General features: G+C 37.5%; 1 protein-coding gene across 3 annotated transcripts; it reads left to right on the top strand.

Moving 5' to 3' along the window:
* Nucleotides 1-805: 805 nt before the first annotated feature.
* Nucleotides 806-20,657, top strand: ttc12 (tetratricopeptide repeat domain 12). Of its 3 annotated transcripts, none has more exons than XM_026340809.1 (21): nucleotides 806-1,032; nucleotides 1,454-1,608; nucleotides 2,033-2,054; nucleotides 3,786-3,863; nucleotides 3,980-4,101; nucleotides 5,499-5,558; nucleotides 8,208-8,279; nucleotides 8,654-8,714; nucleotides 9,563-9,751; nucleotides 11,968-12,037; nucleotides 12,724-12,812; nucleotides 13,042-13,210; nucleotides 13,567-13,662; nucleotides 14,757-14,820; nucleotides 14,924-15,058; nucleotides 15,161-15,253; nucleotides 15,588-15,656; nucleotides 17,443-17,544; nucleotides 18,408-18,507; nucleotides 18,773-18,967; nucleotides 20,128-20,657. In XM_026340809.1, exons 1-21 carry the CDS (start codon nucleotides 981-983, stop codon nucleotides 20,133-20,135), a joined length of 2,001 nt encoding a protein of 666 aa, XP_026196594.1. In that variant the 5' UTR covers nucleotides 806-980; the 3' UTR covers nucleotides 20,136-20,657. The 3 variants fall into 3 exon arrangements, with proteins under 3 accessions (XP_026196594.1, XP_026196586.1, XP_026196601.1); XM_026340801.1 differs by having other exon boundaries at nucleotides 18,739-18,967; XM_026340816.1 differs by lacking the exon at nucleotides 806-1,032 and having other exon boundaries at nucleotides 1,540-1,627; nucleotides 18,739-18,967.
* The last annotated feature ends 1,096 nt before the right edge of the window (nucleotides 20,658-21,753 follow it).

Below are 21,753 nucleotides of genomic sequence, written 5' to 3'. Positions count from 1 at the left end.
AATAACACTAATCTAATCATTGAGTTTGTGTCTACTCTATTTCACATGCCAAACTGCCTCTTCTTTTATTGCTATACCATTAGCTTTGCTGTGAATTGCTCATTTATTAGTAAGTATTAATGTTTTTGCAGGAAATTACTGCAGCAGGAGAAAGGACTCAGTGTGCATGAATCACATCATGACAATAAATTATTTCCTAACTTTAATGTTCATAGTAAGATTCAAGTAATGTCATTAAACATGTATGCTGTGGCTCTTCATGTGTTTTAACCACAGGGAGGCAGTATTGATCTGTTGCTGAGTAAAAGTCAGCCCAGTTTTAGGTGTTGTTACAGTATGCTCATAAATAAAGACGCACATTAAGAGCAGTTTCATCGGAGGAGAGATTAATAATTGGGCTGCTCTCTGGCCACTCTGCAGGCCAGGTGCAGGTGATCCTGGAAGCCTTAATGAAGAATTAAACAGCACACAGTATTGGCAACCACAAAGATTGTTATTTTATTAGTAGACTAAGAATAGACTATTTATTCTTAGACAAATACATCCAACTGTGATCATCACAGTTATGAAGAAACATAAATATATACTGTTGTGACACAATACCCCGCTGACAAAGTGACAAAGAGCGATAAGTGATGCGTTTTATTGATTACAACGCGACGTTGACCTCCGGATCAAACAGTTGTAATCATTAGTCCTCCTCTTGCATGTGCAGCCGGGGGTAGTTAAAAAATTTTTTTCTGGCTTCAGCATTTTTTTTTAGCATTTTTAAATTACTATATAAGGGTGTCTTTACCTTCTCCGACGGAAATTCTGCAATTTCAACTTTCAGAACTTACGAGCGTCCCTGAAGGCATCACGTCACCCTGGTAACTCCACGCTGCGACTCCATAGACAGCCAGAGGTAAACAGCGTTAACGTAAATAAAAGAAGATCTACTTAACTTATTAATAAAACAGGCTGGAAAGGACAACAGCAGGATGGAACAGTGTGAAGACATCGAGAGGTTTTTGAAGAATGTTGATAAAATAAGTGAGTAGTATAAGTGCTGTGAACTTTTATTACCTTATGCTTAGCATTAAGTTAGCTAACACTAGCTCAGTTCCTGTATCAACAAATAGCAGCAGTTAGCTAGCTTTTATTAGTGTCACTGTAAGGCATATGAGTTAACGTTACTCACTTGACATTAGTTCATTTATGGTGGTTAAAATCTTTCTGGGCTTCTAACCACACTTAGGGTAGAGCTACTGTATTTTGTTGTAATCTTATGAAGTCTATCTAGGTGATGTTGTAAAGTTATTTGTAAGTTGCAACACACAGTGTACCTAATTAGTCACAATATACAAAATATGCATGTGTTCTTCATGTGAAAATTAGTTAATTCACATAACGCTAACCTTTACAATGATGTTTGTACCCAAAGTATATATTTCATTCGACTATAATATTTTAGGTGAGCTGGTGAAGGATCTAAAGTCCTCTGATGTCAAAGTTCAGCAGAAAGCAATGAAGGAAGCTGATTGCTACATTGCTGCCTTGGATGAACCCTGCAGGACCAAAGTCAACAGGACTACAATCAACACAAACCCACCACTCCAGCCTTCCTTGGTAAAGACAGACATACAAGGTCACAAGCACACAGTTGCACTCCATGTACTCTGTCTCAGTCTCTCTTACTTCGTCTGTGCCCCTGTCTATCTGTGTCTCTTGTTAGCTCTGTCCAGAATATAAAACCAACTACCTCTGCTGTTTAGTTTGTCCTGTTGGGATGCACAGTGTTATTTCACTCAGAACTGAGATCAAATTTTTGTTTGTTTGTTTTGTATTCTTATGAAGAAATAACAAACAATAAGGTCATTACTGAAATGTGACCATCTGCTAAACATAAGTGTAAACCAGCTGCTGTAGCTCTTAATTATAACACTTTTAAACATGTCACTTCTGCTGATAAATGCTGATTAAAAACTGCAAATAGAGTAATTTGTTATTTGTTAACATTGTTTTAAAGTCCTTTTTTCCCCTTGTTTAACAGGACCCTCAGCATGAAAGTCCAGGTGAGAAACACTGTTTAAACAAATGTGTCATTTTGAACAAAATGCTTCTTCTACCCCCTGCCCCACCAAAAAGTATAATTTCTTTCAATTGGAAATTTTGAAAAAAGTGACTTAATATTTCACAATCTGTGTTAGTCTTCAAACTTTGTTCAGTCCAGACAGTCATGGGTCACAGTTTTGATATCCTGTAGATCTGGTACAAGTCAGTTGCCTTCTGTTCAAAAATAGAATACAGCTTCATAAATTTAAAAAAGTTACTAGAGTTTACTTGTTCACGAATTCCAAGTTTAAATACATATTGTATATTGTAAATTTACAATTTTACTATTTAAGGTACATTTAGTTTTAGTGTTGTCTGTTGAAGATGCATTGAAATCTCAGATGCATTTCTATAGATAAAGTTTCACAAATATAAACATAGGTTTAACATAGTTAAGGCTTTAACTAGGATATCCAACACCGTTTCACAACAAAAAATCTAATGAAAAATGGTGATGAGACTTGCTAGTCTATGGGATTAAGGGACAGTCTTCAAATCTGGAAATCCTGTACGAAACACCCCATTTCATTGCTAATTTTAGTTAGCAAAGCAATGTTAATTAGTTTTACTTTACCTTTCTGCACTCTGCTACATGGGATTGTATTGTCGGGACATTCTGTAGTTTCTTTTAACCTATTAGTGACCTTTCTTTTTCTGGCTTTGTTGACGTTTACTGCAGACTTGACTGGAGATTTGTGGCACATTACTAGGATGAGTGGCACATTGTATGTCGTTGGCGTTAAAGTGGCCTCTGAAATTTTCATTTCAAGGGGACTATGTTTTGCAGTTGGCCAAGGTGATAAATTAGTAAGAACTCTTCACTCCCCTATCAAACTGTCACTATGTCACTCTAATCCATAGCATTGCTATGGATTAAAGGATCTAAATGATTTGTCATGATTGATATGTTGTTGTTGGTTCCATTGTGTAAAAGCCTCTTACAATAAATCTCACCAGTGCTACCTCTCTAGATCACTAAGGTACTATGTTTTAAAAACATTGAATATGCTGTATATGTAGGAGACAGCTCTGAGTTAGTTTGTAGTAGGTTTGTTTCCTGAGTCGCTATATTGACAGGAAATTGTGCCATTTTATTTTTTTCAATAAGACTTTTGAGTACACATCCCATTAAATCCATGGCCTTGAATAGTACACAATAGAAAATAACTTAAATTACACCAACATTTTTTTTCAACACCTCTTGGATCAATATCTACACAATAACAGTGAAGTTGCACATGTGTGACGCTTTCACAGCTACAGTATGTTTTCTAAAATGCTGCTGATGAAGTTGACATTCATGACAGAAAATAGGGAAGAACAAACTGATTCTCTGTGTGAGGCTGAGTAGAAAGGGAAACATTTTTTTAAATACTTTGAATTGATTTTTATTATATTGACCTCAGAGCAATATCTTTCTTTATCTTTATTTATGAGCAAATTTTTAGCATTAACAATCACACAGTAAATGACCTGTGGGGACTTTAATAGTAACCTGTGATCACTTTTAAAATCTTAAAACTGTATTCCTAATCTTACATTAGACTAGTAACTTTGACAAGATACTGGTAGTTAATGTTTACGTTTACCTTAGTTAAAATACTGTACTATACTGCAAAACTTGAATCCTTTTCTATTCTCATTCGGTTCTATCACTCATGCAGTTTCCTTTTTTCTTTTTTTTTGACCAGAGTATTTCATGAACGTTATGGAAAGAGATGCTGAGGACAGGAGAGCAAGGAGGATTGCTAAAGAGAAAAAGGCAAATGGTGCGTGGTGCTGTGTTCATTAAAGATGCTGTTGGCGGTGAATAGCTTGCTGTATTTTGTGCTCTGCTGAGCTGGCGCAATGCCTTTAAAATATTGTTCTGTTTGTGTTACTGCAGCACTTAAAGACAAGGGGAATGAAGCTTATGCTCAAGAAGACTATGAAACAGCTGTGAAGTATTACAGTGATGGCTTGGCTGTACTACGGGACATGCAGACATTGTACACCAACCGAGCACAAGTGAATATCTTAAGTCTATGATTTCTATGTTATCTCTGAAATGCAAAACTAAAACACATGTTGAAGGAAAAAGTTTCTAATTTAATCCCATGAATTGATACCTGTCCAATTTAGGATTATCCAATTATAAATCATGATTGATTTGTTTTGCCTTTTTAACACTAATCAGCAGAAACAGGCTTTTACTGCTCTCTAAAAGTTAACTATTTAAACTTTTAATTGGTAAGAAGAGTACTTTTATAGACACTGTTATGATAAACAAAACACTGATTTGTAGTGCTGACTGTACTGACTGTAGCATCTGTGAATGCAGAACTTGATTGAGCTTCTACTTCTGCGCCACAGAAACTCCCTTTTGTTGTCCAAAAACTATTAATAAAACATCAGTGAGTCAGACTGCTACACTAGTACACCAGAAAAGATAAGATAAGATAAGATGGGATAGAATAACACTTTATTGATCCCTGAAGAGGAAATTCACATGTCACAGCAGCAGAGTCAAACATCAAACTGACATTAAAAGTTAAAAACAACAAAAGTAATATAAAATAAGTCTAAAATATAGAAAAAAAGTAGCTAGCGTAATAGTAATATAGAATTAGAGGGGTAAAATACATAGGGCCAATACATAGGGTCAACTGCACATATGCATGATCTCTGCTCTGTTGGTTTACACCAGTTTGCTAGCATATTATGCTACAGTACACATACCAATGTCTTTCGATTATAGTTCTCTGGCAAAATTACAACACTGCTGCTCACAGAGGTGTGGCTCACTGATGTTTTTTATTATTTTTCTAACAACAGTGCAGGTCTATGGCACAGATGAATGAACAAAATCAGGTTCTGGATAGAGAGACACAATTCAACACTGGTCTAGTCTCTGGGGGCTTTATTGACAATAACCAAGTATGAAAAAGTCTCTAAATTGGAATGACAAATGATTCTTTGTTTCAAAGACGAAATTAAAGCACCACTGTTTTTCATATCACCATGACATAAGGAATATCTCTGGTTTTGCAAAGGTCTCATGGCAGCCTGAGGGTTGCCAGGTATGGATTTCAGTATGATTGTGGCCACATGTGGTTAAGTTAATGGTACAGTCAGCATGTTCCCTTCCAAAGCTGCAGCATCTTGAAACTGCTCTGTGGTATTTAAATCAAACAATGCTACACTACTAATTAGGGCTGAACACACAGGGTTGAAATTGAAGTGCCAGAAAAAATCACATTCTCCAGTACTTATGATAGCTGGTAATTTCATCGTGCTGTCGCATTTTCAGCATCAACTTTTTATTGAAGTATCTGTTTTTGTGCTATTTTATTTTGGAAGGACAATTTTATTTTCTTTATTTTTGATGTCCAGTTATCAACTGTGCCATTTTGAAATCTAACTAGGCCTACATCAAGCTGGGAAAGTACAAAGAAGCCATCAGTGACTGTGAATGGGCCCTGAAGGTAAGACATAGTTGGGAACTGGGGTCAGTCAGTTGCTGCAATATATTTGTTATAGATCTTTTTACCAGCAGAGACTTAAAGACCAATAATCTGGTACTTTGTATAAAGAATTTATAGTGCAAACGAGGTGGGGATTGAATTTCCACTGTTCTTTTATGTTGGGTGCTGTTTACATGAGGGAAGGGCAACACTGTTTATACACACAGAGAGAGCTGAGCAAAGGATATTAAGTCTCTTAACAATGCTTGTTAATCATGTGTTCCCCTAAATCTGCTACAAATTGAGACAGTAGGAGAAAACCTCTGGGAAAGGGAAAGTTGATTTAGTATTGCTTCCCAATTGAGACAGATTTTTGTGGTTATAAACCCCCCAAAAATGGGAGAAGTTCAATTATGGGACAGGAAGTTCCTATGGTGGAAAAACCTTAAAGTGTCATTTGAGGCACCGTTCTTTTTGCACCTTAGATCTCAAGAAATATGTTTGGTAAGATTTGGGTAGGCTATGCTCTGTCGTGCACTTTAGTCAGACAGACACAGTAATGGGTTCAGGATACAGTTCATCAGCAGTGCAGAAATGTTCTCTAAAGGAAAGGTTGTGAAATTTGCAGTGTTTACCCTAGAATCACTTTTAGCAGCAGTGCTGCTATGAATGCAGCATAGCTAGCTGTATTTATGCAGTGGTGTATTGGCTCAAAACAAGAAACAGTGCCAAGAAAAAGTATGTGAACCCTTTGGGATTACGTGGAGCTTTGCATGAATTGGTCATAACATTTGCTCCGATCTTCATCTAAGTCACAACAATAAAAAAAACATAGTCTGATAATACTACACAAACATTATATGCCTTCATGTTTTTATTGAACATAACATGTAAACATTCACAGTGCAGGGTGGGAAAAGTATGTGAACCTTTGGACTTAATAACTGGTTGACCCTTCTTTGGCAGCAATAACCTCAACCAAACGTTTCCTGTAGTTGCAGATCAGACCTGCACAACAATCTGGAGTAATTTTGGACCACTCCTCTTCACAAAACTGTTTCAGTGTAACAACATTCTTGGAATGTCTGGTGTGAATCACTCTCTTAAGGCATTTCAATCAGGTTGAGCTCAGGACTCTGACTGGGCCACTCCAGAAGGTGTATATTGTTCTGTTGAAGCTATTCCTTTGGTAAATTACTTGTATGCTTTGAGTCATTGTCCTGCTGCGTCACCCATCCTCTGTGGAGCTTCAGTTGGCAGACAGATGGTCTTATGTTTTCCTGCAAAATGTCTTGATAAATTCTGGAATTCATTATTCCATCAATGACACCAATCCGTCCAGGCCCTGAGGCAGCAAAGCAGCACCAAACCATGATACTCCCTTCGCCGTGTTTTACAGTGGGGATGAGGTTTTGACGTTGGTGTGCTGTGCCTTTTTTTCTCCACCCATAGTGTTGTTTGTTTTTTCCAAACAACTCAATTTTGATTTCATCTGTCCACAGAATATTTTGCCAGTAGTGCTGTGGAACATCCAGGTGCACTTTTGCAAACTTAAAACGTGCTGCAATATTTTTTTGGACAGCAATGGCTTCCTCCGTGGTGTCCTCCCATGTACTCCATTCTTGTTTAATGTTTTCCTTATTGTAGACGTGTCAACAAAAATGTTAGCATGTGCCAGAGATTTCTGTAAGTCTTTAGCTGACACTCTAGGATTCTTCTTTACCTCATTCAGCATTCTGCGCTGTGCTTTTGCAGTCATCTTTACAGGACGACCACGCCTAGGGAGAGTAGCAACAGTGCTGCAACAGTAAACCCAAAACTGGTGTGTGTTTTTAAAGGGCAGGACAGCTTACAGCAACACATCCAATATCATCAGACTGATTGGACTCAAGGTTGGCTCACTCCTGGCTTCAATTAGCTCTTGGAGAAGTCATTAGGCTAGGGGTTCACATACGTTTTACATGTTATGTTCAATAATATCTCCTTGCACCAATGTGGGACAGTTCGCAATTTCGTTGTACTGTTGTACCAAGTGTGACTGTACAATGACGATAAAGCTTTATCTTATCTTATAAAAACATGAAAACACAGAACTTTTGTGTACTATTATTTTCAACAGACTGTGTTTTTGTATTGTTGTGAGTTAGATGAAGATCGGAGCACATTTTATGACCAATTCATGCAAAACTCCACGTAATCCCAAAGGGTTCACATACTTTTTGTACATTATAGATGGGGTTATTTGCATGGTAATATGTGAATGCATTTCACATATTACCATGCAAAAGAAAAATCCTCTCATTGACTTAGGCTCTGCAATCAGATATCATTGAACCAAAATTAGAAATATTTTTTGAAAAAAACATCCTTTGTATTTATGTTTTGCTACCATATGGATAACTATTTCTGAACCCATCAGACAAGAGGAATAGTTACAGTAAACATTATAAAATGTATTCGAGTGCGAGTGGCCACTGTGACAAATGGGATGATCGGCTAAATGGCTAAGTGAGTGTGTGCTGATTAGTATCTCTGAATTAATTCTGCAATCCTGGACTTCAAACTTGCTGCTTATGTGAGCTAGTGTTATCAACACGGAAACAGTAGTCCTCTGCTTATTTACTCACAACTTATTTACTCATGATCATTTCACAATTTTCTCTCAATCAGTGTAATGACAGGTGCATAAAGGCTTATGTACATATGGGCAAAGCATATTTGGAATTGAAGAAATATCCTGAAGTGAGTATAAGTACTACATTTTTGCATAGAGGCCTGATACATTTTAATTGTTTATGAAATTGATAAAATTGATTGTGAATTGCATATAAATGTGTTTTTCTTTAGAAAGCAAAGAAATATGCAAGTGATCCCAAACTTCTGAGCAGTAGTGTATATGCATGTTGTATATAATAAATACTAGTTTTACAACAATCTTGTGCAAATGATGTAAAATCTTTACACTGTAAATTACTGTTATATTTAGCATCAACATCTGGAAAATACCTAAGTGCATATACCACAGTAAAATAGTGTTGAATCATATTGATTTCCATAAGTGTTTAAGAGACACATAATGGTAGTATATAATGTGAATCTATTTTTTTCTTTTTTAGGCAAGAAAGTGCTTTAAAAACATAGTGGAAGTTGAACCAGAGAAGGAGAAGATGGCGAAAGGTACGGTCTTTTTTTTTCAGAGGTTAGTTTAGGAAAACTTAAATGTATGTTGTTTAACAGAATAATGCTTATTGGGATGTATCATGTAAGTCCTTTTTAAGTTATGGTGGGCATCTTTTTTTCTTTTGCACATGATTAAATTTTAGTATTATTCTACTAAAGAGAGGCCTTAAACCTATAAAATGTCTGCAGTGAGTGAAAGTGGTACAAAAATAGTGAGTCAAGGACAGCTTTGTTTACAGTTTGTATATCTACAGTAGTAGGTCCTCTGTTTTCCTTTTTTGAATAATGAATATAGACTACTGCCACCTGCTGGTATGGAGAGCCAAGTGGCACTTGCAGCAGTCAGTCTACAGTACTTGCTTTTAGCTATTCTATGTGGGCTCAGTGTGTCATGGCCCTATACTGGCCCTATACTAATTGCATTTATGGGCATGAACCGTTAGGCCACCATGGTGTGGTGAGCTTTAAAGCGTGTCAAACTCACTGGAAGCACAGGTGACTTGCCTCACTTCCCAAACATGTCAATGGCAATCTTTTTGAAAAGATAAAAAAAAAAAATGACTTATTCCCAGTGATAGAGTTTTTTTATTTATATATACATTGAAAAGTAGCTCTCAGAACATGGCCATCCTTTACTCTACTTTGTTGCTATCACACCATTTTGCAGTCTCTTTTTATTCTGAACTGTAGGCCATCATCATAAGTGGTTACATTAACATTTACAGTTCTAATCTTAAATCTACCCATAAGTCATATCGCAGTCCAATAGGCAATCAGCAGGTGGAATATCATGACAGTCTATTTCTTTGTTTTCCCTCTTTTCCCTTTTTTTTTTCTCCATGCAGAATACCTGACACATGTGGATTTGGAAGAGGAGAAAGAGAAGCAGGTGATAAAGGCAAGGGAGATGTTTGATAAGGGGGAAGGGGAGTGCACAACAGTGCCCATACTGTTGGAGAAGCTTTCATGCCCTGGCCTGATGCCCTTCTACTACTGTGGAGGATTCGAAATTCTTTCACAAGCCATTACTGACTGTGAGTCTTTTTTGAGAGACATTTTGCACAATTATCTTCCTTCTCTAATGTTTTTGCTCCCCCCCCCTTCTCTACACCTTGCTTGGCTGGTTCACATTCTGTATTTTTGGGGTTTTATGGCTTAAATATTAGCATAAGATCAGTGTGCAGGCCACAAGGTTAAGACTTTAAGAATAAGGTTAATACAGTGCTTAAGTATGCACAGGGGCATAGTATCAGGTGAAGTAGAACTGCAATAAACAAACTATTTCTTATCTTTTCTGCACAATGGAAGGCAGAAAGCCCAGAACTGCCCATCACTAATTTATCTGCTCCCTTTTCTTTGTCACACCTAGCAAATTTCCAGTATAGACTATAAAACCACACAGTAACTAACAGTAAATCAGTGCTGCCTGATGGTCCGTTGTGCTGAAGATAGGTATATACACTGTGTACTGTTGCACTATATAGCACAATAAAAGACAGTTTAACTCTTGTATAGAGTTGAAACCTCATGTGTTCATGTGATTTGATTTGTGATCTCTTTCTCATTATTTCAGTTTGTAGAATTAGACATTCCCAAGGCCTGTAAATGTTGATGTAATTTGCTTGCTGAATTGCTGAGTGGGCTATTCTAAACCAGAAGTTCCATCAGTTATGTGATGTACTGCATAATGAACATTTAAAAATGAAGTGAGTGAAGTGCAGGGTTTGCAGGCAATGTTAGCTGTTATTTGCTGTCAAGGGTAGATATAGTCAGGCTAGGAGATGTTGAAGGATGGCAGCAAACACTGTTAAGCCATCTGGACCTGTCTTGGATGCAATTTAATGAAACACCTGTGATAGAAGGTCTCCATTTCATAACCTTGGTGGCATACCTGCACTCAACCCTGTCAGATTTACAGTAGGTAGCAAGTGGATACTGCTACCTGTCTGTGGGCTCTGTAGATTTATGACAGGCTAGCCTGAGGTCCTCTATATGGACAGGGATTATTAGTGCTTAAGTATATTTTGGGGAAAGAGTGGACTGTTGTCAGGGACCCAGAATTTCTTGCCACATCCCTAATCAAGAAAAAGAACTCAAAAGAGCTAAAAAAGAGTCACATCCAACCATTATAATAGAGTGCACTAGTACCCTGGAAATGAATTACCATTTTAGCTCTTTTGGATCTCTTGTTCCAAAGTCAATGGGTGTTTTGATGCATCTTTCATTGATGTCTGTGGTTAACTTTTCCACAAGGGGATCAATAAAGTATGTCATTATTATTATTATAACTGTGGTCTTTGAAAAATCCCATTAATCCCGGGACTGTGGTGATCCTAACTTTTGGGTTGACCTACAATAAAAAAAGGCATCCATACAGAACTCTATAATGAAATCTGATTAAAGAGTAAAGTATTGTGATTCCTGTGTGAAAAGAGGCCATTGAAAACAGGTAGCAGTTCTTCTCTAACAGGTTTTTCAACCCTTCCTCTTTTAACTGTGTGTATTTTTGTGAATGTTTTTGACCCAACAAATGACATTGACTCCACTCTGCTAATGTAAGTCTTTTTTTAAGCATTGCCATAAGCAGCATAAACACAAGTGATATAAATGATACAAGTCATCAGTGTCAGTGCCCCCCTAAGGAGTCGTTATTTTGTTATATTTTAGCTAAGAAAGACGGTGTAATGAAGTGGTTCAGACTGCTATACCCCATTGTTTTTCTCATACTGGCCTTTGATAACTTCAGGTACTTTGACCACAGCGTCAAGTATATATAGTTGGTATATACACCATATTTTTGACACAGACTGTCCTCAGCAGAATGGCACTCATTTCGTTTCATTTCCAATCTATTTTTTTCTTCATTTAGAGGAATAAAAGTGTACTGTCAAACAACATAATGCCTATCTCACAATCCATGTAATGGAAAAGGGCAAAACTTACATAACTCACAACTGAAAGAATCTCAGCAGGGCTGACATTACAAGTGTCCTCCACTAAAAGTACTCTTTCCCTGCTTTGCTCTTCTTTCGGTATACATCAACTCATTGTAAGTTGAAAATAGACCATGCCTCACTGTTCTTTACTCTCTCAGTATATTTAGTTTTATTATTTTTCTCTCATATCTTTGACAGTAAGCCAATGAACAAGGTAAGCTAAACTAAAGGAGAGGGGCATTTCACTAAATCCTTGAGGCTAGCTAGTGATGATATATAGTTTTTTTTTATATTCTGCTGTTCTCTTCTAACAGGTACAGGCCAGACCCTTTTCAGACTGAACAATGGCTTTAGTATCATCAGCAGCAATGACACAGTGAGGAGGTAAGGACACCAGTGGGAGAGGTAGCTGTCAGCTCTCAGTGGAGCTTTGAAAGATGGATCAGAGAATGATGGCCTAAACTAGAGAGATTATTGTCCGCCCTTTCTCTCTCTGGTTGTTCATGTGATAGCCCAAAGAGGAAAAGATGATCACACTGGAGATTGAAATGAGTGCTGAAATGAGCAAATGCCCTGTGTTTTGTCCCAGAAAGAGGGTGTGTTTTGTACAAGATACAAATTATGACTCCCTCATGTCAGATCAGTAAGGTTATTATTAACTTGTCACATACTTTCCATCTTGTCCATTGTTAGCACTGTCATTATTCAAGTTAGAACACAGTGTCTGGGAAGTGCAAAGAAATTATAGTCTGAGCTTGATGAAAATAGCCACAAGGATACTGAGCCACATAAACCAACTGGAGCCGACTGTATGATAATGCTGTATCAATGAAGGCCAGTGCCATCGTTGCCTGTCCTGAAGTCTGAAGGGGCTTTCTGACCTCTCTGTGCTTTTAATAGTGCTATAGAAAACCTCCAGTAAGTGCCTTTCTATCAGTTAAAGACATTTCTACAGGAATACATGTGTTTAAATAGGATCTCTTCCTTATATGATGATAATACTGGATTTGTATTACATTATCAGAAGGAAACTGAGTTGGTTAAGTGACTATACTGTATTTTCTCCACAGTTGCCTGTTGCAGAAAACAAAGGATCCAGTGAGCCAGGAATTGTGTGTGTCTGTTCTGAAATTATGGAGGGTTATTTGTTGTGGAAATGGTATGTAGATCATTTAAGGTGCACATGCAGAATTTAGGCTTCAGTCAGTCACAATGTGTGCATCTTAATATCATATGTACAACAAAATGTATTGTTAGTACAAACACAAGTAAATCAATTTGTTCATATATTCATGTTTATATGGGAAGTTGTTTGTTGGGAACTAGTGAACTCTTTCTTTGTACATATCCTGTTTTATGTTTTATTTCTTTATTTATCGTGGTTGCAGATGAAAACAAGAAGACGTTGATGACATGCCCAGTCTTCAGACAGTCGGTTGTAAGCTTGGTAACATCGGAACATGGTGCAGTACAGAAAGAATGCTTGGCATTGTTGTCTCTGTACTCACAGATGCCACATTGCAGACGTTTGGCCATTGACAACCTGGATGTTCACATGTACGACATTTCTTTATTTTAATATCTGTAAAAAATGAATAAGAACAATGACACAGTCAGCTTTTCCTGTCCTTCAAACTCAGACACATTGCAGGGATGAATACAGTGGCTTCAGAAAATATTCAGATCACATCACTGTTTGCACACATTTGTGCTATGGATTTAATTTAATGTGAATAGGGATGCCATTTTTGCTTGTTAGTCTACACTCAAAATCCCATAATAAGGAAGTGAAAACATTTACATTTTTTTTGCAAATTTATGACTTTTTTATTGTCTCTTGTTTCTGACTTTTTTTCTCTTTGGCCTCTGTTTCCCTCTCTCTCTTTTTTTATCTATTTCAATCTGGAATAAAGATTAGTGGCCAACCTCATGATGTGCATCTCAAAGACAAAGCAACAGCAGGAGAACACAGCAGGCATCATTTTGAAGAACTTTGCAGAAGAGGACAGGTATTACTGATAAACAGCTAGAACATTAGTACTTTTGTCCTCACACCATAGTCTTGTTTCTGGACAAGGGCATACAGAGACATATTTTCAGATACTCTTCATAATTCAGACAACTAAACATCTAAACCTCAGGAAAGGTCCCCTGAGACATGGGATGTGTGGCATCTTTAATAAATCAACAAGTGCTACCCAAGTGTTAATGTCACTCGAAGGCAAAAGGCCATTCTCAACCTGTTTCCCTTTCTGGTGCCTCATGAAAATAGACATGAAAGGACAACCCGGGCTGTCGAACACAGCAGGAAATAAGTCAAGGTGACAAACGGTGAAATGGGGAGATCAATTTTCCCTGTCTGTAGTACAAAGAGAGTTACTCAACAAAAATGTGTTAAATCCTACAGAGGTTTTCTCTTCATCGTCAAAGCTCAATGGATCAATGTTTGGCTTTCATGGATATTTTAGTTTTTTTTATTCTAAATTGAGTTTGAATCCTCAAAATCTCTCCCAGTAAAACATTTACAGAATGCGCACACTTTACACACATGTATTTATGCTTATAACACTATATACAGTATATGGAATAGAGCATCCTACCATATTATTGTTAGTCATAAAATTCTACAGAAATCGTATTGAATCACATACCTTCGATGTGGATGAGTGAGAAACTTCTGACATGACAGTCAGCGCTATTTGAAAGCTAAATTGAATTGCTTTGTAAATTGTGATGTGATTTACTAAGATCCCAAATAGCGAGCAAATAACCCTACATGGAGACAGTCCTCTGATAACCAACAACCGCATAAATGTCACGTTTAGTCTCATTCAATGCATCAGGAAACCTGAATTATGTCCCCTGATCATATCGAGGATATAATATGCACCATCACTGTCAGAGTGAAAAATCTCTCATTTTGCTGGAAATAAGCCAAATGTTAAGACATGTAATTAATGCTTTACGTTTAGCACCAAAGTGCTATAAGGTTTTGGGGGGTTATGGTCCACCAAGTGAAAAATTACCATCAAACATGTACATATTTCTGCATGTTTTTTTTAATTGACAGTAGAAATGTTTTCATAAACAATATTTCTCACAGATTTTGCATTCAATTAAGGAATGGGTTGACGGACTCTGTCACTGTGCCATTTACAACAATACTGGTAAGATACGACAAAGTAAAATGGCAAAGTCAAACTTTTATAAACAGAACGTGTGTGTGTGTTTGTTATGTATCTGGGCAAACATCTTTTTCTCATTTTTCAGAGAAATATCAGTAAGTCTAATCAGCATGTCCTTCCACCACTGATATCGGCCATTGGCTGTCTGGCTCGAGATGATGTCATCCTCCACAACCTTGCTCATGATCCAGAATGCTGGGATGCCTTTCTGATTGCCATGGTATGATTAAAAACTGATTAGGTTGTTTGGAAAAGTACAAGTTTCTCTGGTGTGAGCTGTATGAATTGTATTTATTTTTGAATTTGTTGGTTTTCATTGCAGAGGCAGTGCATTTCTTATGAATACAAAGAGATCCTATACCCTATGCTTGGCTTGATCATCAATCTTTCTGCTATCATATCTTCAGTAATCAAGGTAAGACGGGTGATATAGACGCATCATGGTAGTGAAATTGAAAACTTTGACTGGTGTGGAGTTTCGGTCTTACCTGTATGTGTGTAAATACAAACACAGGAAAAGGCTCACATGTGAAAGCAGTATGTCTTGGAGAGTGACTGTGACTGAATATTAACAATACAGAAATTTGACAGATTAGATTTTTTTTTCCATTTGCTTTGAATAAAAAAAAGCAAGTGAAAGGAAAGCGGAGAGTGCATTTGTGTGTACTATGACATGTGGTGTCACCTATTCAGATCTGACATGTATGTGAAAATTGCCTTAGCTATTTATCTGTCCCTTCCTTTTTTAGGAGCATGCTGTTTCACTGTGTGACTGCTGTCTGGGCCTATTGAAGGATAGTGATGGAAGAGTCATTACTGTGAGTGAAACTACTACCACCTAGCAATAAACTACAGTACTCAGGAGTGTTGAAAACATATTCTTACACTAGGATTATGGATCCCATCTTGTTTCTTTACTATATCAAATCTCCTCTATGTTGGCCTGCGAAAGGCAACTTATTAACTTATTTAGATTTGTTTTGTTGGTGTTGCTTGCTGAAAACTTTTCTTGTTTGTTTTTTTGAGTGTATGTGCTATAAACCAAATAAGGTCATTTCACGTAACTAGATGAAAATACAAGATATTTGTTTTGTGCAGTGAGTCCTTGACACAGAAAGGATCGTCTATATGAGTCATTAAAGTAGATTAAAACAGCTCTGGGGATTGTTGTCGGTGCTAATGGCTGTTAGCAGTTTCACACTGCCTGTGCAATGCCCTCAGTGTCCCACACGTCCACACATCTGTCTCTGTCCTCTTTTTCAGTGTTCACTCACTGCCTGGCTGGCACCTTTTCTTCTTTTCTCACCTGGTGTCAACATTGTTATTTTATTTCCTAATTGTCTTTTGTCTTATCTTATTTTTCTTGTCCTACAATAACTTTCCGTTCTATTCAACACGTCATAATGGTTTCACCTAAATAATGATAATGACATGCTTTATTGATCCCCTGGGGGAAACTGTTGTTTAGACAGCTGCAATAGATGACGGTGCTACTGTGGGGTGTAGGTGTCCAATAACGCCTCGACATGCAGCCATGAGGAACTGGGTGTGGAACCACTGACCCTGGGGTTTGTGGATAACTGCTCTACCGACTGAGCAACATGTCGCCCCTAAAGCTCGAGTCTTTGCTGCGTTTACTTAATGTATATACGTTTGGATTTTGCATTGTGGAGAGAAAATATGAGAAGATACCAATATAAGAGTGTTCTGTATTAGTTCCCTCCACTGGAGTTACTTAACATGAGGAAGAGTAATACTCTAGTAAAACATTTAAAGCTGGAAACATTTAAATTTCAAAACTTAAAGTTTTTTGTCAGTATCAAGCACTAGGATTAAGGTCAAATGACAAGCTGACAGACACACAGACTAGATAACCCTAACCCTAACCCTGACAGTGTTGAAAACGTTACATTTTAACAAACGATTTCCATTCAAAATACTAAGCTAACTCCATCTTTCTGCCATTTGGTGCTGGACACATAATTTGATGTCAAACTGATAAGTGATGCCTCTAGCTACTGAGCTCCTGAGCACATTTCAGAGCAGTGATGCAATAGTGAAAGTAGCATTGGTTAAAATGGAAGTTTTGGATACTTTGTGCTAAATTACTAAAGTATGCCTTCAAGTGACTGCATGTAATGATAATTTGGGATTGAACAGATCCCACTTACAGTATGTATGTATAAACCTGTGTGTCCTTGTTCTAATTCTCATCTTGTTTGTAATACTACTGCTACTGGTCATGCTATGCTTAATTTCACTTAAACATGTTTTCACACACAGACAGTACTGTCCTTACAGTACGTTTTTCTCTCTGTACGTTTTTGCTGCAGACACACTTCATAGCATCGATTGATTTCTTGAATCTGGTTCTTCTATCCTCCTCTTTTTACCATTGTCTCCTATTCTCTTTGTCCCCAGTGGGATCTATTTTTCTTTGTTATTCTCTCTGCTAACTTTATTTCTCCCATAGCTCTTGTATCTTGATTCTATGCTATGGTGACTGTTTCTCTGCTGTGTTTCCCATGTATCTTTCATCATCTGCTATTCTCAATTTTTTATATTCTTGTTTCCTAACACTAGTATTCTTCCCCTGTCCTCCAGAGAGCCACAGGTGTGCTGAGCACTGTCCTCCCTCAGGCCTCTGAGGCTGTTCAGCATGCTATTCAGGGGGATGTGGTCCGGGCCATGCGCCGGTTGCTGAAGGTACATACTGTAAAAACTACTACAAAACACTTATTTGTATCTTACTTGTGGACGGCTGTTTTATTACCATCTCAATGCTTGGCCATCTGGTTCTTATTTCTCAAATGCCATGTAAACAAGAAACTGAGTTTTTGTAATTGGGTTTGGAGATTACAGAAAACAGATTTCCCCATGGAGTTTTATCCTGACGAATGCTATTTTCTTGGCCAAGTATACGGGTAACCAGGGCTTTTTGTGTCTATATTTGAAAGGAGAGATCTGTACATGTGGCGATTTATTCTTATTTTAAACTACTTCTAAAATTTAACTAAAACTTGAGTAAGTTGGTTTCCACAGCTGAACTTCTGCCTATCCTCTCAGGCACAGCATCATCAATCACTTGTCTATTTATCACTGCTTTAATAGTTTTATTAACTATTATACAGCCCTTCAACATTGCTACTTGTTAACTTTGGTTTTAAGCTACAAAAATCACCACTGCGCTGATGTTTAAACTGTTCTTAAACCACATCATCACTTGATTCACTACCGGTTCCAGCAGCCCACATGTCAGAGTGTCCCTGGTCAAGACGCTGAGCCTGGAAACTATGTCCCCTTAAATGTAGCTGCCTGTCCACAAGAATTTCCCCATGGGGATTAATACTTTAATAAAGTATACCAAAATCAAAGCATTCATTAAGTCATGTAAATTATGATCTTAAAGACAAAAACATGAAACTATATTAATTAAAACAGCTGCATGTATTCATCAAATATGTACTAATTACACCACGCATAATTTTTGAGTGTCGACAAGTTGGAGTTAAAGTAGTCACATGTTCTACTTTTTGATGTCATTGTTATTTTTGTTTCCGTCTTCCCAGGGAACAGGGCAGACTGCCACGAAGTATGCCATTAAGACACTGACAGTGTGTACTGCTGCCAGTCACTTGGCACGGGAGGAGCTGGTGAAGTCTGATAAAAGTGAGAAATGATTGACATGTTAGCATAACTTTTAGTAGCTCCTTCATTAGTCCATGAATAATATTTGAGGCTTGACCTAATATGCAAATCAAGTGTGTGTGTGTGTGTGTTTGTGTGTGTGTTTGTGCTCAGTCTGTTGAGTTACAGTTGATTTTCATGTCATTACATGTTTGTTATCATATTTAACATTATACTCTCCTTATCCTCTATTCATTTATCATTCTATGGCAGAACTGTCTATTTTACGTAATTTGCTGAGTTCCAGCTGTGATGAGATGGTGTCTGGAAATGCAGCCCTGTGCTTGGCCCACTGCCTTGAGTTGGAGGGAACTGCCAGCAACCTGCTGGGCACTGATATTGTGCTGCTGCTGCTGCGCCACGCTGCAGGGGATGCTAAGAGGACAGCTGTGCAGCAAAATGCAGCGATTGCTCTGGCGAAGCTGTGTCGATCTGAGCCCAGGTGCCCTCTCACTCAACTCTGTGAACCACATGCTGTTGATTACATTGTAGAAACTAACCTGAAAGAGCATTGATAGACTAGATTAGTATCATTATCATAAGTTTATTACATTCTGTGCTTATAATGATTGGCTAAGTGTGCTAATGCAGAGTGACAGCTATAACTTAACCACTGTTTGAAATGTTAAAGGTTTACAGCTTTGTCATCATAGATAGAGTGATTAAACTGATAAAAGCAGCAGTCAAATCTGTGCTTTTATTGTACCAAATACATTTGTGAACTGTCAAGAAAGTAAGAGAAAGAAAAAGAAAGAAGGCAACAGTTAGACAGGTTTGAGTCAATTTTAAGTTCTGGCTACAGGTATTGTTTTTTATTGTAATGTTGTTTTTTTAATCACATTGTACTATAGTCCATCAACCTTTCTGCCCGTCGGTACCCATTCATTTGCCAACTATATTTTTTTTGCCAATACCACGCAACAAAAATAGTGAAAAATTGCCCTGGTGAATTTCCCAGTATAAAAAAAGAATTTTTGGCACAGACTACTACCTGCTGCCAAGTTACAACATGAGTATGAAACTGAAAAAAAAAAAAAAAAAACATTAAGAAGGACAAAAAAAATGAAAGGCAACCAGTCACATGGCAGCCAATAATATGCACACAGATATTGGGTTAGGTTTTAGTACTGAACAGTATAATGTATATGGAAATGCACTTCTATTTCTAGACTAGAATCAAAACACATGCTTAACTGAACAACAGTGTTTTGCTGCTGTAGGCACTCTCCCAAATACTGTTGCTCCTCTTTGATTGTATGAGTGTAATTGCTGTGTTGTAGTATTTCTACTAATGGAAGATGGCAGCAACAAATATGTCTCTTTGTTCCTAGGAACACTTTTACTGTACCTCCAGGCTATAGAGCTCTGCTGTGACTGTGCTGTGGATGTGTTGATCTCATCTCAGTCATTTCTGTCACTTAGGATTTAAAAATGTTGTTTAGTTAATTTTTCCTAATGATTTGGGACAGGCCATGGCTGTGTGGTGACAACTATAACGACAGTCTTCAAGATAGCTAATAGCAAATCTTTGGTGATATAGCGACCAGATGGATTTCTATGGTATAGTATCCCATTAAAATGCTTTTTTTTTTTCCTTTTCAGACATATGAATAAACTTCGGGAACTACATGGAATTGAGATCCTGCACTCCTGTATGAAGTTCATCAGTTGATCAGAGTATTTTTAAGCTCACACCTACCCACTGAGAAATAAAGAAGAAATGATATTGGTTTTAGTAGTTAATTTCTTTTTTTAACTCAGTAATTGTCATTCCAGTTGATTTCCAACATTTTTGAAAAATAAGTATTTTTAGATAGAAAAGCTAGAGAGCTAAAGCAGCTCTTGAGAATAATAAAAGATTTATTTCATTTGAATAAGATTCTGCTCCTAATTGCTTAATCTACATAAAGAAGGTCATAAACATTAGCAACGATCTTGGCAGTCCTTGTTTGTAATGCCCATGTGAATTCATATGGAGACTGAATACTTAAATATATGACAGAATAAATTGCTTATACAAACAAGCAACCTGTTTAAAGACTTCTACAGTGGTGCAAACTTTAATTGCTGGATTCTGACTGAAAGTTTTTTTCCGGCTGCATTTAACCCATTATTGACAAGTTCTAATAAATGATATGTGTTAAAGGTTCATTTTATTCTGAGCTGTTTAATATTTACTCAGGTCTTTGATTATTGAGAATGTTGTTTTCTTTGTTTTAATGCCATATCTGCACGTCCTTCAAACATTAGGATAACTTCTAGAGCTTACAGACAGGGCTGATCCCCAAGATTTGTTGTGGAACTGCTTTATCCACTGCAACACTGTGCTGCAGTCACTGCTTCACTGTTGACCCCGACCATTGTGATGACATCATCACTGTTGTAGGGTTGAACAGTCCTAGCCAAAAGCCAGTCAGTTCCCAACTGGTTTGTAGTCAGTTCCCAGCTGACCACCTTCTCCTTTCACCATATAAGACTTGTCTAGATTCCCCAGTAACCACACCCAATAATATCAGTGCAGGATGCCACCATGAGAGGACGCTACATTCACACTTGGTGGACATAAAGTACTGTATGAAAACACTTTTTTCAGTACTGTACTGTATGTCAGGACTCCCCAAATGGTGGAACATTTCTTTATGGCCCCATGACGGACTGCTTCAAAGCCCCTACCCACCTGAGCTCTCCTGTTCGATGGCGTGTCAAGAGGCCCAACTGGCTCTCTGGTATCATGTCCACAGCAAAGTTATTATAAGTCATTTTTATACGTTTTGTCAAGTTAGAAGTCATTTCAAGCACAGTGTGTGAGCAAGTGGAGTTGGCCCTCAGGCATGTTGATGGCACAGAATTTGGCCCCTGGGGAAAAGTAATTGGGGACCCCTGTTGTGATGCTAGATGTGACTCTTCAGAGGAGAGTAGAGTTTGTTTAGGTCTTGGTTTACATGCTTACAGTAGTTCCTTCAGCTTTACTACAAAACAACAACATTAACTATTCATCATTTGCATATTTAACAGATAATAAACCCAGATTTCACTATATGTGCTAGATAAGACGAGTGGAACAGGAATTATGTTTACTCTTATCCTGACACACTACATATGGAGGGGAAACATCATTTAATATATATAAGTATAATCGGGGCCATAGTGTTATTACACCAGTGCCAACGTGCCAAAAATTTGTAAACAAGACAAAAAAACTAAAATGTAAAAAAAAAAGTATTAATC

Source organism: Anabas testudineus, chromosome 13, assembly GCF_900324465.2.
Source record: "Anabas testudineus chromosome 13, fAnaTes1.2, whole genome shotgun sequence".
In the NCBI taxonomy this organism is placed as follows: domain Eukaryota; kingdom Metazoa; phylum Chordata; class Actinopteri; order Anabantiformes; family Anabantidae; genus Anabas; species Anabas testudineus.
Note: the sequence above shows the minus strand (reverse complement) of the source record. Positions and strands in the feature narration are given on the sequence as shown.

What these genes read in the sequence shown, in the direction of transcription:
- ttc12 (XM_026340801.1), top strand. Translation starts at nt 981, where the DNA reads ATGGAACAGTGTGAAGACATCGAGAGGTTTTTGAAGAATGTTGATAAA. An exon ending in GACAACCTGGATGTTCACAT is followed by an intron (nt 13,211 to 13,566) that starts GTACGACATTTC and finishes TCTGGAATAAAG; the next exon opens with ATTAGTGGCCAACCTCATGA. An exon ending in AACTTTGCAGAAGAGGACAG is followed by an intron (nt 13,663 to 14,756) that starts GTATTACTGATA and finishes TATTTCTCACAG; the next exon opens with ATTTTGCATTCAATTAAGGA.